This window comes from Rutilus rutilus (assembly GCF_951802725.1).
Source record: "Rutilus rutilus genome assembly, chromosome: 4".
NCBI classification, from domain to species: domain Eukaryota; kingdom Metazoa; phylum Chordata; class Actinopteri; order Cypriniformes; family Leuciscidae; genus Rutilus; species Rutilus rutilus.
In genome coordinates, this window is record NC_140212.1 from 38315289 (window position 1) to 38330681 (window position 15393).

Below are 15393 nucleotides of genomic sequence, written 5' to 3' on the forward strand. Positions count from 1 at the left end.
TTACTGCAGCTTTTTGCGGTCTGTTGCTTTGTGCCATTAAAACTGGTGTTAATTTTGTATTTGTTTTATTTCGCTTTAGACCTGATGACACTGAAAGAAGAGAGTCAAGAACTGAATCAAATGGAAGAGAAAGATCATGATTTTATGATGGGAAAAAAATCCACTCAGACTGAAAAGACTTCCTCACAAAAAAGTGCTCAGAAAACCGTATCTAACAGTTATTTTACCTGCCAACAGTGTGGACAGAGTTTCACTCAAAAACAAAACCTTAAAGTCCACATGAGAAATCACACTGGAGAGAAGCCTTACTCCTGCCAACTGTGTGCACAGAGTTTTTCACGTAAAGGAAACCTTAATGCCCATATGAGAACTCACACTGGAGAGAAGCCTTACACCTGCCAACAGTGTGGAAAGAGCTTCTCACGAAACGAATGTCTTGAGAGTCACATGAGAATTCACACTGGAGATAAACCTATCACTTGCCAACAGTGTGGACAGAGTTTTACACGTAAAGGAAACCTTTATGACCACATGAGAAATCACACTGGAGAGAAGCCTTACACCTGCAAACTGTGTGGACAGAGTTTTGCACGTAAAGGAAACCTTAATCAGCACACGAGAACTCACACTGGAGAGAAGCCTTACAACTGCAAACTGTGTGGGAAGAGTTTCTCACGAAAAGAATGTCTTAAGACTCACATGAGAATTCACACTGGAGAGAAGCCGTTTACATGTGATCAGTGTGGAAAGAGTTTCAGATGTAAAGAGAACCTTAATCAGCACATGAGGATTCACACCGGAGAGAAGCAGTTTGTATGTCATCATTGTGGAAGGCGTTTCCGAAACGGCAATCACCTTAAGAATCATGTGATAACTCACACTGTAGAGAAGCCTTTCACCTGCCATCACTGTGGAAAGAGTTTCAAACATAAAGGAAACCTTACTATTCACATGAGAATTCACACTGGAGAGACACCTTACACCTGCCATCAGTGTGGAAAGAGTTTCAATCATAAAGGAAACCTTTATGTCCACTTGAGAAATCACTCTGGAGAGAAGCCTTTTACATGTCCTCAGTGTGGGAAGAGTTTCACATATCGAAGAGAACTGAAATGTCATTTGCAAACTCATTTTGAAATGCAGCTGTAGTTCTGTTTGTGGTAAAAGGTTGAGAAAATACAGCAGGTTCAGGATTTACTTGCATATTCACTATGGACGATGACCATTCAATTTAAAAAAAAAAAAAAAAAAAAAAAAAAAAGATTTTGTCATCACACTTACAGACACACCTGAAAAGTCACGCATGTGAGACCCTTGAATGTACTAAATTTTTTATGCTGTTCGAATACTGTAACAAGTATAATTATAGGATTTTTTTTATAATATATTTGTCATTACAGGTAATGAAATACCTTTTATGTTTTAAAAAATATACCAACATCATGTAGTGCAAAAGTTTAATTGTAAGGACATCTTGTGCAGGTTTTTGAAATTGACGAATATGTGGCCAATCGTTCACTTCCGGAATAAAAGGTCACACTTAACATGGGCATCAGCTAAACCGCAACACCAGCAAAACTTAACAGCGGAAGATCCAACTCGTTTGCTACAGATAGTTTGATGCTGATTCTCATTTCAGCTCTTTATTGAAACAATGTGCAGTTGCAGCCTGGCATGGGGTTTTAAGGGCTTTTCATATTTTCACTGTTATTCTGATAGAGTACAGAACCTCTGGATCAAAACATAGGTGAAGAAGCAGAGATCAGGTAATATACAAGCTAACATGATCAAACTTTAAAGTGATAGTTCAACCAAAAATGATTTTTTTTGTCATCATTTACTCACCCTCAAGTTGTTCCAAATCTTAAAGGTGCTCAAAGTGATGTTGGGTGACATCACTTCTTGTTGACGTTTAAACGTACAGTATGGAATTTTTCGCCGCTAGGGGTCGCTAACCTCTTTACAATAACAAAGGCGTAGTTTGATGACGCAACATTTGCTAAGAACTATGGATCTTGTCGTCAACGTCAAGCCGACCGATCTAATAATGTTTATGGATGACTGAATACATCGATGCTTTTATCATGACTGTGATATGAAGCAGGTCAGGATTGCTGTAAGAGACAGCTATCAGCTCCACACACAACGCGAGTCCCGCGGATATAAAAGGAATATGGACATTTCATTCTACCGAACTACACGCAAGTGCAGAATTACAACTCACAGGTCAGTTTATTAGACAAATTAAACTTGTGAGGTAACGCAGCACTGTTTCACTTGGTCTAACATTACACTAGCACACTAAACTGCATTTGAATGTGTTGAAATTGAAATTGATAGGTGTTAGTTTGTCTGTATGAGACTAGCAGTAAGCTAGATCAACATTAGAATAACACACAGATCATATGCTAACATTTTATTGTTGAACTATATAACATTGGTTAGTTTTATGTAAATGTGCTCACCTGTTTAATAAAGTACATGTAGAAGCGGTCGAAGTCTCGAACGTGGAGCTCTCGTTTATATACTGTCTATGAGAGCTCTCGGCATCTCGAAAACACAGCGCTGATATTGATTCTCTTTTTATCCAAAGTCTGCTTGCCATGGTCCATAATGTTTGAACGAAACAACAACAGCGTGCAAATATTGCAAACATTGCAAACTACACAGTTGTCTGCGTCTGTCGCCTTGGTTACTATCAGAGGGCTCTGGTTCATAGCTCTGGTTGCTATGGCAGTACGAGCGGAAACCAGGGACAACGCGGATATGACGCCATTGATGGCGTCAAAACGGAAATAAAGAAATGTGCTGTGTCTTCGAATTAAATTACAAATTTCTCCTGGTTTGAAAGTTGTTGGAAACAGTCGGGATAATTTAAGTACACAACAAAAAAATATATATAACATAGATGTGATCCAGTGATTTTTGCTATTTTTAAAGCAAAAAAGTTACATATTGTGCCTTTAAAGTATTGTCAAACAAATCGGAGGCTAGCTAGACCCTCCCCCCTCTTCATCCGCACACTAACCCCCCAAACCCCACCCCCAAATCCTTCTTGCCGGTTATTGGCTGGAACAGTTTATGTTTCGTGGTGCGGGTGAGCCCAGTTTGTTTTTGTTGCCGTTTGTGGAGCCTGTGGTGTCTACAGAGACCGCGTTTTTTTACAGTGTATTGATGGGACAGGCAGCTAGCGGATGGTGAGGAGGTGATTGCTGTATGTGACAAAAAATGTTTTGGCCTAAAAAAACGTGTGACATCGCTTAGAGCACCTTTAATGAGCTTCTTTTTTCTGTTGAACACAAAAGAAGATATTTTTAAGAATTAACCAGACAGTGAAAAAAAAAATACTATGGCAGTCAATGGCTACCGTCAACTGTTTTGATTATTTGATTATCATTTTGAATTTGCGTCTGATAAAAACACGATTTTTCTTCGCTTTTTGTTCAAAATGTAGCTTTTTTTATGAAACCTACACACATTTGAGTGTTGTTAAAAAAGGAAGACATGGAGTTAGAATAAAGTTGTTTCTTTTAAAGCAGAGGGTCTGTTATTTATTTTGATACATTGTTTGTGCAGATATTCACACAACAAAATATTCTGGGGGACATTAAAGTTTTGTGAAAAAAAAAAAAAAAAAAAATGCCTGATGGTGGATAGCAACTATTTTTTATTTAAAAAAACACTGAAAGAGAAACAGTTAATTGAATAAGATAGTTCCCCACATTGTTTACAAATGTGCTAGTAATATATGCAGGAATTATCAATTCTATCTCTAATCAGCGATCATGGGATTCTCTCATGTTTCCTTGATGCCAGATTAGAGTTAAACACACATTTTTATTTATAATCTTAAGTAGCCTTGGACATAGATTTGGGAATCATAAGAAATTTTCCGGGTCCGGTTCTGCCTAACAATTCTGGTTCCATTAAAATTATTAAACTAATAAGAAATACATGTTTACGGTGGCCGAGAAGGGTCACAACACATACAAACGCCACAACTACATATTCAGAAAACAACTCCAAATTCAGGGGGGGGTGTTTGGTTCAATGTCGTGGTGCAAAGGACCCTAGGTTGATTTTACTCCAAACCATCCCTTTAATTCAGAATATGATCAAGATTGCGTAGGTGGATGTGTTCTGGTAATTTGGCTGTTAAAAGTATTACATTTAAAGCCACTAAAATGAAAGTCAAGTAAAGATTTGATCATTTTGATGAATGAGATCGAACAATAGAGTCAGTAAAATGATTCGAACTTCCCATCACTAAAGTAAAGTACGTATATCAAAATGTTTTTCAATCAAGACAATATCAGTGATGGTTCTGGTGTTAGAAAAGCTCTTCAGGTTGGTCACTGTCATCGTCAAGATAAATTAGTGATCTCCCCAAATGAGGTCAACCAGACTTTAATAAGGCCTGTTTTATGTGTTCTCCTCTGCATTTGCCAAGCTCCTCTCCTCTTGTCAGTATCACTTTTCAACCACGACAACATACTTCCTGCATACTACTTATAAAGTTAGATAACATTAGACAGAAAAAAATGTTCATAGGTTGTTTTAAAAGTAAAAATGTCTCAGAATTTGGTAAGATTTATGAATTTTTTTTTTTTTTTTTTGGTCATGTATGACTATTGTGTATCTAAACAATACATAATCTGGTAAATGTGGTGTAGTAATGATAAATAAAACATTTTTTTCCAAACTTTCATTTAATTACAAATAAAATACCTTTTTCGCAAAAAGAATCTTTGCGAAATCCAGGTGGGACAGAAATATATAATGAGTGCATCAAATCAAGCATTGTTGTGGAAATGCAAAAGAAAATGCCACACTGTCTCTTTATTCTGTTATTTATTTATGTAGGATGAAAAGATACAGATCAAGGATCAGTAACAAGTTACACTTAAAAAGGTATTATTTAACATTCTAGATTTACCACTTTAACAAAACACTTTAAAATCACGTGATATTCATGTGTCATGTCTGTCTCAGTCATGTCAACTCTTCATACAAACTTGCATGTATAGACAGCTCAGGGCTGGATTTCCTGATAACGTTGTCTCTTAGCACGCTTCGAAGACTCTTATGGTATAACTTAACTGAAGGTATACCATTTCTAGGTGTGTTCCCCGAACTATACCTTGGGAAGCTGCTTAAGATATACCTTCTTACGTGCGACGTTACCCGGTGCTGTCCGTGGCGATGCTGCTGAATTGGTTGATATGGATGGCTTGAGAATCAATTATTCTCTCGTGCAGGGGCTGTTTATGTGAGAAAGTGGTGTTCTTTATAAAAGAAGCACTTCAGAAATAGTTGAAATTGCGTTTATTAGGACTCATGAGATATTATAAACAATAATCCAAACTATAATAGCCTAGCCTACATATTTTTAAATTGTATCATATATTGCTGCCATAATAACCATTTAAAATGTTTACATGCGTTCTTCTCTTTCCTATTTGTGTTCGCTGAGGTGGAGCTGCGATGAACTATTGTTCTTGAAAATACTTTCCAGCAATTCAGTAATAAAAGCGTACATCTTAGGTACGGTGCTCGGCAGTGATCAAAAAGGATTTAAACAGTGGATTTTGAATCTCTTGTAAACTCAGAGATGTGGATTCAGACGGCAATTAAATTACCACACGACCTGCTTGTCAAAAAACAGTAGGTACTACTTTGGACAGGGATTTTTACGCGGGTTTGGGTGAGAAAAAAACACTGACATTATGGCACTAAAATCCCGACTTGCCCCTGTAAATGTTAAAAATACCGTACCATACGAGCCCATGAGAAACAATTAGCGTCCGAATAGGACTTAACTGTGAAAGCGCTCCGCAGACGCGCCGTCTTTTAGAACAACCATTCGCTGTTTCGCTGCCATAGTTTGAGCAAACTCCCCACCACAATCATTCCCTTTTAAATAGACTATTAAGCCTTTAATGGTTTGCCAGCTGATGTACCTTTGGATAATATAATTAAAAATGTAACAACAATCAGTGTAATGACAATTTTATTCTTTGCATGAAAACACTTGAATTAGCCTAATTGAACACTGTCTGGGTGTATTAAAACTTCAGAATTATATTCATATAGACCTGCAACAGTGATAAGGTGAAGCTAAGAGTGGTCCAGACCAACCTTTCGATCGTATGACTTACAGAAGGTATACTTAACTAAGAACGTTTCGGGAAACACGCATTAACGATAAGGTACAGCGTAAGGTGTAACTTAAGAACGACGTAGCGTTAAGGAGATTTCGGGAAACCCAGCCCAGAACTTATGATTATAGTGTCTTATACTGACTTTAATACAGTAATCTATTGCAAATTTCAAACACACACATCCTCATTAATACAGAATATGTTAATGATTTCTATCTTAAATCATACGCTAAAGGTTCAGAATTATTGGAATCACATTCTGCAAAGCTCCTGTTATCTTAAGGGAAACAGTAGGAAACCACTGAAAGTGCAGTGGTTATTGACGTTATCATGTATCCTCCTGCCAGACCAAAGTCTCACATAGACAACATCTCCAACCTCCAGGATCAACACAACTCCATTAGAGGAGTTTAAGTCATGCTGAGCCTGATATTCATGTGCTATAACCATACGCTCTCCATTCTTAACAATGGATGCAGTTGCTGTAGTTCCTCCCTGACCATATATAGAGATTCTGAACATGTACGCTCCTTTCAGTGGGGCTGTGAAAACACCTAAATCAAATAACAAGAGATACCAGAATCAGATGTGTCCTGTATGTGTGATAGTTTTGAAAGATGGCAGATCATTAGAGGCTACGTTTACATGTTACAATTCACGTTTTTGTTGTTTAAATGGAGACTATAATTATTATTTTTTTTTTTACAAAAGCTTGCACTTTGAAGCCCGTTTTCAAAAGTTTGCCTTTTCAGGCCCCCAAAACGGCATATGAATGAACGGCCAAAACGCATAAAACTGAATCACATACAACATTTTACGCATAGTTTAAACTGATGTCGTGTAAACAGCCCTTAATTCTCTTATACACATTGAGACTGCAGAGAGGTCTGAATGGAGCAGAAGGGTTTTCATTATTATAAACTGAGTTTTATGACTCATTTCATTGATAATTACCTGTAACTGGGTTGTAGGCGTTCCCTATGTTTGTGAAGACGTTCCTGTAGGTTAGTGTGATTTCAGTGGTAAAAGGACCAATATATCCACTGCCAGATTGCACCAGTGAAGCTGAAAAAGCTATTTCTCTGTCTGTTATTGAAAAACATAAACATTATTGTGATATATTACTATATTACACTGAGAATGTATACACTGAATATCATTCAAGCACACTTTCACCTCTATTTTCCTTTCTCAACTCCACTTGACCCAGAGTAAGATTTGATATTTCTGTGAAGAAATAAAGATTCTGTATGACATTTACACTATGCAATTTATTTATTTTGTGATTTATTTCATTGATGAATCATTGATGAAAGAGTGAATGTTTTATAAGTACCATCATTTTTCTTGTTCATCTCATTCCTCAGTTGCGTCTCTAAAGCTCTGATGTTGGCGGTCAGTTCTCTGTTGATGGTTTTCTGCTCTGTAACGGTGGCGGTCAGTTCTCTGTTGATGGTTTTCTGCTCTGTAACTGTGGCGGTCAGTTCTCTGTTGATGGTTTTCTGCTCTGTAACGGTGGCGGTCAGTTCTCTGATGTTCACTTTCTGCTCTGAAACTGTGGCGGTCAGTTCTCTCAGCGCTGCATGGATGTCAGTGAAGAACAGATGGTAGTTTTGTTGGCTGTCAGTTGAAGCTTCATCTCTCAAAGTGTCTGTTTGAGGTGGATTCTGTCTTCCGTCCTCAGATCTGAGCTGTTGACTGATCTCATTCTCATTGAGTCCTCCATCTACCTGATGCTGTACGACACACACAAAGGTTTCCAACAGCAGCAGTAAACATACTAAACCCTTCATTCTTCACTGATGTTTGTTTCCAGCTCTTGCTCTTCATCCTCACAGCCTCTCATGTTCCTTTTATAGTGTCCTGATTTACTGCCTTTTGTACATGATTTACATTGCTTCAGATAAATAAGTAGTTCAAGTTAATTGTTAATCATAATCAAAGGGATGTTCCGGGTTCAGTAGATGTTTATCTCTATTCACAACAGTATGTTAGAGTTCAGCAATCTCCAGTGAGATATTCTGCTAAAATTAAAGTGTCATACAAAGCAACTGTTAATTTACACAGCAGTTTGCACTGTTTTCTGTTACTAAATCTGGGATATATACGCAGAACATTTTGCGACAACATTTGTCCTTCATCCTCCACTGCATCAGTTCCTCTTTTTTCACCTTTTTTAACACTCACAACTATTTGGCTGTTAGAAGAAACTTTTCGCACTCAGCTGCCGTAACATTTTTGCAACTGTATGCAGCAGTGACAAAGACGAGACAATAAAAGATATGTGTCAATTAATATGCGCATTATATATATATTTGCTTTTATGCTAACATGCTAAAACCATGCTAACTACAATATGACACTATAGTTTTAAAGGTAATATTGACTGAAAAGTAATTTCATTTGGGCATTTTTGTGTAACATCTGTCACACCAAAAGACAGCGCAAAAGGGAACTGAAGCAAGAGTGCCGGATATACTTGGTTTACATGAAAACATGAAGGGGGAAAACTCACCTTGTAACGTTCAGTGTCCTTCTGAGGTGTTTTTCTTCCTCCTGAAAGAAGGAGGACCCCCCACTCCCCAAAGGTCTCCAAACAATTGCCCGTTTAAAAAAAGGAATATGGCGTCACACCATTGATATCCATTTTTGGGACAAAATGTTTTAGTTAATGGCTTCAAAATATTATGCCTGAACTTTTAGTCAAGCAGACTCACAAGTAGACATCTGGGTTATCAATATATGATTGAATAAACAGATTGAATACATTTATTTAAAATCAAAATTTGTGAAATGGGCTTGGGACAGTCACGCCAAATGAGCCTTTTCTGGTTTGGCTGAAAATTGTAAAAAAAATAAATAAAATGGAAGATTAAACCCATGAATGCTCTGTATGTTCATATAAAACAGCATTTTCTGAACAATATCACCACAGTATTTGACATATGTTTCTATAATTTACTTTGACCAAAAAAAGGCCATGTCATGTCAACCACCCATTGCTTAATGTCATGTTAAATACATGAAACCTCATATGGTGTGACACAACATCATAAGGTGTGACAGGGTTTTCTTGTCACACCATATGATTATTTTGTCACACTATATGATATGAACTGCATTTAAATACATAATGTTCTTAGATACATATTTTATAGCTAATAGTTAAGTTTATTGAATATTTTGTCCTTTTAACACATTTTGATACTATATTATTCAAACATTTTATATCTGTACACCAACTCAATTTGGTGAATCCCTACTATCCCATTTTCAAGCTGAATCCATGTTAAACTACAACATTTTGTCACTCAAATGTTTCCCTTTATTTATTTATTTATTTATTTTTCAGTTTGAGGTAGATTTCAGTAGATGGCAAGATATGGCGAATACAGAAAGAACAAGGAAATAATACATCATCAGCTTGCTGTTCGGTCATTGTTTTACTCATCCTCATTTTGAAATTACTTTATGCATTAAATAAAAAAAATGTTCAATGATTTAGCAGATTAAAATGAAAAGTGCAACATCAAATGAATACAGTAAGTGGATTAATAAATGTGTTATAAATATATGATTCTTTGCTACTTTGAGCAGAACTCAAAACTGTGATTTTTGCTGTAACTGAAACAATGATTCACTTGTCAAACTAAATATGGTTGTTTGTTAAATGCAGCTAATACAGATTTTTGCATACAGGTTGTTGTGTGGTGTGATTCATCATATGGCGTGACACCATGTCATTTGGTGTGACATTCAGAATTTTGAAAGAAATTAAGGCTTTTTGGTTATTAATCATAAAATCATCAATGTGACAGATGGGGAATAGTGCCAGCAAAGGTTACAAGCATTTAGGTACTTTTATAACAAGGTATTCCAAAATTAATTTGAAGTATATTGAAAGATTACGAGTAAACGTCTTTCTATGAGTGTTGATAAAGTAAAATAATGCAAAACGTAACATATTTGCACATAAGAAATGCTATACTTTTATATAGTAATGATAAAGAATCAGGATAAATTGACTTACATTATCACATTATACCCCTTTTTAATTTAATACACAATAACATTCATGTCACACCATATGACAATTTTAGTCACTAAGACAGTAAACTAGTGAATAAATGTAAATTTCAGGACAGAATCTACAAGACCACATATATATTTGGAAATATAAGAGTTGGTAGAATATAACCCAACGAGTTCCATGACTTACATTAGAGATTTTTTTAAAAAACTTTTTTTTTAGCCAAATGTGTCAACCACCAAAAGTTACCAGCTTTATCAGATTTATGTTGACAAAATGTTGCTGATGGAGTTTAACTTGTTGAATCCACAAAATGTTTTTTTCCCCCACATGCAACAACATCCTATATCAACAGAAGTAGAACTGAATAAATCCACGGATTAATAAATACAAAAAGGTAGTTTGAGGACAACATTTCAAATTTCATTCTTTCCTTGTTGATAATATATAAATATAATTTTAATGACATGTTTAAAAACATTAAATGTAATTATTAACCTGATTTACAACTTTTCACGTATAAGAATGCCCTTGATTTGGGGTTTTCCAGTAACTGGTTTACAATAACTTGTTTTATGGTACAATAATGTGAGCTGTTGTTTTGTGGTGTGAACTTTGATCGTAACACCTTTAACCTTATTATTTATTATTACACGGCTCTGTGGAATACTCGATTCTGATTGGTCAATCGCACCATCCAGCGGTAAGTTATTCCCAGATAACAACTGCTGAAAACAGAAACACAGGCTCATCCGGGTTACTGAAGTCAGCAGTGCTTGCTAGGAACAGTTTTTCTTTGTGGTAGTTTTGCATTTGGTGAGCTAATAAAACTTAGTCAAATCAATATCTCTTATCTCCATATTTATTTATGTGGCAAAATGCTGTATGAATTGTGGTGGCAAACAAAATTCTATCACTGAATAAGAGACAAACATTTCCAATTGTCTTTGAAGTTTATTTTCTTGCAAGAAAAGGCCAGCAGTCGTACAGTCACACAGAGTGGCTGCAGAGTGTGACAGTGAAGGGAGGGCATCCTTCCTCTTTTATAGTTTTGACTCCCAGAATGTTATCTTTCTAGGCCAATGATGGTATTTCAACCATATGTGGAACATTCTTAGACTTGTTCATCATATTTTTATGATTTTGATTTAATTAACCTCATTTTATGAGGTTAATTTTCAAAATGAACCTCTCCCAGAAGTTGCTTTTATCCTTTTACAACAGTTCTGTCCAAAGTATCATCTCACATTACATTCTGGTGTGGTTTAGTAGCTGCACCACTGCTGACAAAAAGAGTTAGGAAATCAGCACAAAACATAATTCACATACAGCTCCCCTCACTCACTGACATATATCACACCAGATGCCTGCAGCGGGCAAAAAACATAATTCAGGACTGTTCCCACCCAGGTCACGACCTCTTTACTCTGCTGCCATCTGGAAGGTGTTATAGATCTTTCCAGGGTCGCACTTCTAGACTTTTGAATAGTTTTTATCCAAATGCTATAAAGCACCTGAACTCATGACTATTTGGATTACACTGCACTGTAACAACTATGTGTTTTTTTTCCAAAACATATGTATTATTATTATTATTATTATTATTTTTAATGTGTCACCACCAGGGGAAGTGCAATTGAAATTTCGTTGTTATATGCAATGACAGTAAAGGCAATAATAATAATATTGTGTCCTTGAGTGGAGGCCCTCCTGTCACGTACCAACACTCTTTACCATTCCAATACAATTCCATATTAGAATATGGATTGTGTGTACTCTTACTGTCATATGATGGTCACACACATCTTAATGATAATATTTCTTCCACTAGAAGAAACATCAGTTTCCGTAGAGCGTCATTAGCAAGGTCTTCTAACAGCACTAGAGCATCCATTATGATGATATGTTATATACGCACATACCTTTTTATAGCCCATTCATTACATTTTTTTTGTAAATTCAAAGTATTTGCACCTGGTTAAGAATGCTGATAATGATAATTCAGGTTGATGCAATTTGATTTATTGGGTGATGTAATAGGATAATTTAGAAGATTTTCATTTTAAATAGTTATTGCTATTTGGGCCAGTTGGTGTCGCCAAAACACATACTCTTCTAAAAGAGTGCGTACGCACGGTCAAGAGCATCCTTACGGTGCGCACTTATTTACGCCAAGTTTATTTTTTATAAATCCCGATATGTGCATGGAAAAATGCGTACGCATATTTCTATGCTCATTTTGTGCGTACGCAACGTTTATACATCAGGCCCCTGGTCTGATGGGGCCAGCACGACAACATCATCCGCAAAAAGCAGAGACGAAATCGTGTGGTCCGCAAACCTGACACCCTCTGGCCCCTGGCTGCGCCTAGAAATTCTGTCCATAAAAATTATGAACAGAACCAGCGACAAAGGGCAGCCCTGCTGGAGTCCAACATGCACTGGGAACAAGTCTGACTTACTGCCGGCAATGCGAACCAAGCTCCTGCTCCGGTCGTACAGGGACCGGACAGGCCTTAGCAAAGGGCCCCAGACCCCATACTCCCAGAGCACCCTCCACAGGACGCCGCGAGGGACACAGTCGAATGCCTTCTCCAAATCCACAAAGCACATGTGGGTTGGGAAAATTCCCATGAACCCTCCAGCACCCTGTAGAGGGTATAGAACTTGTCCAGTGTTCCACGGCCAGGACGGAAACCGCACTGTTCCTCCTGAATCCGGGGTTCTACTATCGGCCGTATTCTCCTCTCCAGTACCCTGGCATAGACTTTCCCGGGGAGGCTGAGAAGTGTGTTCCCCCTGTAGTTGGAACACACCCTTTGGTCCCCCTTCTTAAAAAGAGGGACCACCATCCCGGTCTGCCAGCCCAAAGGTACTGTCCCCGACCGCCATGCGATGCTGCAGAGGCGTGTCAGCCAAGACAGCCCCACAACATCCAGAGACTTGAGGTACTCAGGGCGGATCTCATCCACCCTGAGATTGTTTGAACGTGCTCATCCTGAACTTTGTTCATGAAACATAATTTAAATCTGGGGTGACAGATGAGCCATAAATCAATTAACAAGGGGGTCATAAATTAAAAAGTGGCAGAGCGTTTATGCTGTTACTACTTATATTGTACTGTAGTGAAGTGTAGTGTTGTGAAGTATAGTGTAATGTAGTGTAAGGTAGTGTAGTGTACTATAGTTTAATAAAGTAAAGTGCAGTGAAAGAGTATTGTGTAGTGAATTGTAGAGTAGTGAAGTGAAGTGTAGAGTAGTGAAGTAAAGTGTAGAGTAGTGTACTGTATTGAAGTATAGTGGAGTGTAGTGTTGTGTGCTGGGTGTAGAGTAGTGTAATGTAGTGTAGTGAAGTAAAGTGTAGAGTAGTGTACTGTATTGAAGTATAGTGGAGTGTAGTGTTGTGTGCTGGGTGTAGTGTAGTGTAATGTAGTGTAGTGAAGTATAGTGCACGGTGAAGATATTGTACGGGTTCTACGTCAGAACGGCAGCTTTGTATTGGCCAGCTCCTGCGTCAGCATCACCTGCATGTGTTGTGGTGCTTACATGAACAGCCAATTGGCGTCGCCGTTCTGATGTAGAAGCTCTGCACTGTGGTTTCAACGTAAACAGTGTTTGGGGGGCACCAAAAGTATTCTCATAGCTTCATAACATTAAGGTTGAACCATTGAATCACATGGACTATTTTAACAATGTCTTTACTACCTTTCTGGGCCTTGAAAGTGGTTGTTGCATTGCTCTTTATGGAGGGGTCAGAAAGCTCTCGGATTTCATCAAAAATATCTTCTTACGGGTTTGGAACGACATGAGGGTGAGTAATTAATTACATAACATTTTTAGGTGAACTAACCTTTTAAGAACATTGTTATTTTCTTTGGTGTGGAGGAACTTGACTGTCCTGCACAGAGTCCTGACCTCAACCCGATAGAACACCTTTGGGATGAATTAGAGCAGATACTGCGAGACAGGCCTTCTTGTCCAACATCAGTGCCTGACCTCACAAATGCGCTTCTAGAAGAATGGTCAAAAATTCCCATAAACACACTCCTAAACCTTGTGGAAAGCCTTCCCAGAAGAGTTGAAGCTGTTATAGCTGCAAAGGGTGGGCCAACTCCATATTAAACCCTACAGATTAAAGAGATACTTCACCTCTGGAAAGATGAATGTGTATTTAAAATGGGTAATTTATGTTGAAGAAATGTGAAATTATTTTTGAATTTGGAGCTTTCTAGACTGAGAAAAGCCAGAAAATGTATTTTTGGCTTATGTGGATGAAAGACAACAACTCCCAGAATGCACTTGCTTAGCTGCCCTAGGAGGCCACGCCTACCGGTAAGAGAGCGCAGCAGTTAAACAACAATTCTTAGCTACTAGTGAGTCTCCGTAACGACTCGAGTCTGCCCGGGATTTCGAGATCGCCCAAAATGTCCGGGATTCGGCTTTTGCGTTCTACAGTCGCCATTCATTATGTTTACTGTGGCGAGCAGGACGAGACTGAGGGCCGTGGGAGAACGATGAGAGGCCAGTGGCGTGATTACCGATGAGCAGGATGCGCTGCAGTCAAAGACGCACCGTCTGTGAGACGCACCGGTCTCGTATCTCTCACGGAGGAGCGGGAACATTCTTAGCAATGTTAAAACGCACATCAACTTCAGCTTGTTTAACGTTCATGTAAACACTACATTCAGATTCACCAATCGGCATGAATTCAGTTAGATTGAAACAAAAGATGTGCATGTAAACAATGAATGGCGACTGCAGAAAGAAAAAGCCGAATCCCGGACATTTTGGACGATCTCGACGGCCGGACATGTCTGGGAAAAAGAGGATGGTAACCCCTACTACTCAGCTTTCTCCTACTACTCAGCTTTCTCCCCAGAACAAGAGCTTGCTAGCTTAGCTTCCAAAGAAAGACGGCTGACACTATGTGTACATTCTGTGAGTGAGATCCCACCCTCTATGGGCGGGTTGAAAACATGCGGGACAGCCCCTGCTACTGGCTGTAGTCTTTAGCCTCTGGCCAAAAAATCCTCTGTTGAGGCAAAATGACGATTTTTGCGTCATCGGAGGATTTTTTCCAGACAAAAAATACATAAATCTCTCATCTCAGGGGGATATGAGGGTAGAAAGCACAGTAATTCGAAAATACTACAGGTTTTCTACTAATACAAAGCTTAATGCTAAATCCCAAAGTATCACTTTA

At 38.0% G+C, this 15393-nt stretch overlaps 2 protein-coding genes across 3 annotated transcripts in view; one reads left to right on the plus strand and one right to left on the minus strand.

The window, feature by feature from the left end:
- The window catches only part of LOC311289224 (uncharacterized protein), a 35926-nt gene that overhangs the window by 10754 nt on the left and 9779 nt on the right, over positions 1-15393 (plus strand). Inside the window, exon 3 of one of the 2 annotated variants that reach the window (XM_084407049.1) lies at positions 80-3209. The exons of the other annotated variant lie outside the window; for it this stretch is intronic. Coding sequence (XP_084263175.1) covers positions 80-1149 — 1070 coding nt within the window. The 3' untranslated portion in view covers positions 1150-3209. Of the gene's footprint in view, positions 1-79; positions 3210-15393 lie in introns of those variants that run through there. 2 annotated transcript variants of the gene reach the window in all.
- Positions 1206-8019, minus strand: LOC311289235 (uncharacterized protein). The gene is made up of 4 exons (XM_084407072.1): positions 7498-8019; positions 7338-7388; positions 7116-7247; positions 1206-6715 (listed from the first exon to the last, which is right to left on the minus strand). The coding sequence occupies exons 1-4, from the start codon at positions 7952-7954 to the stop codon at positions 6435-6437; spliced, it is 921 nt and encodes a 306-aa protein (XP_084263198.1). The 5' UTR covers positions 7955-8019; the 3' UTR covers positions 1206-6434.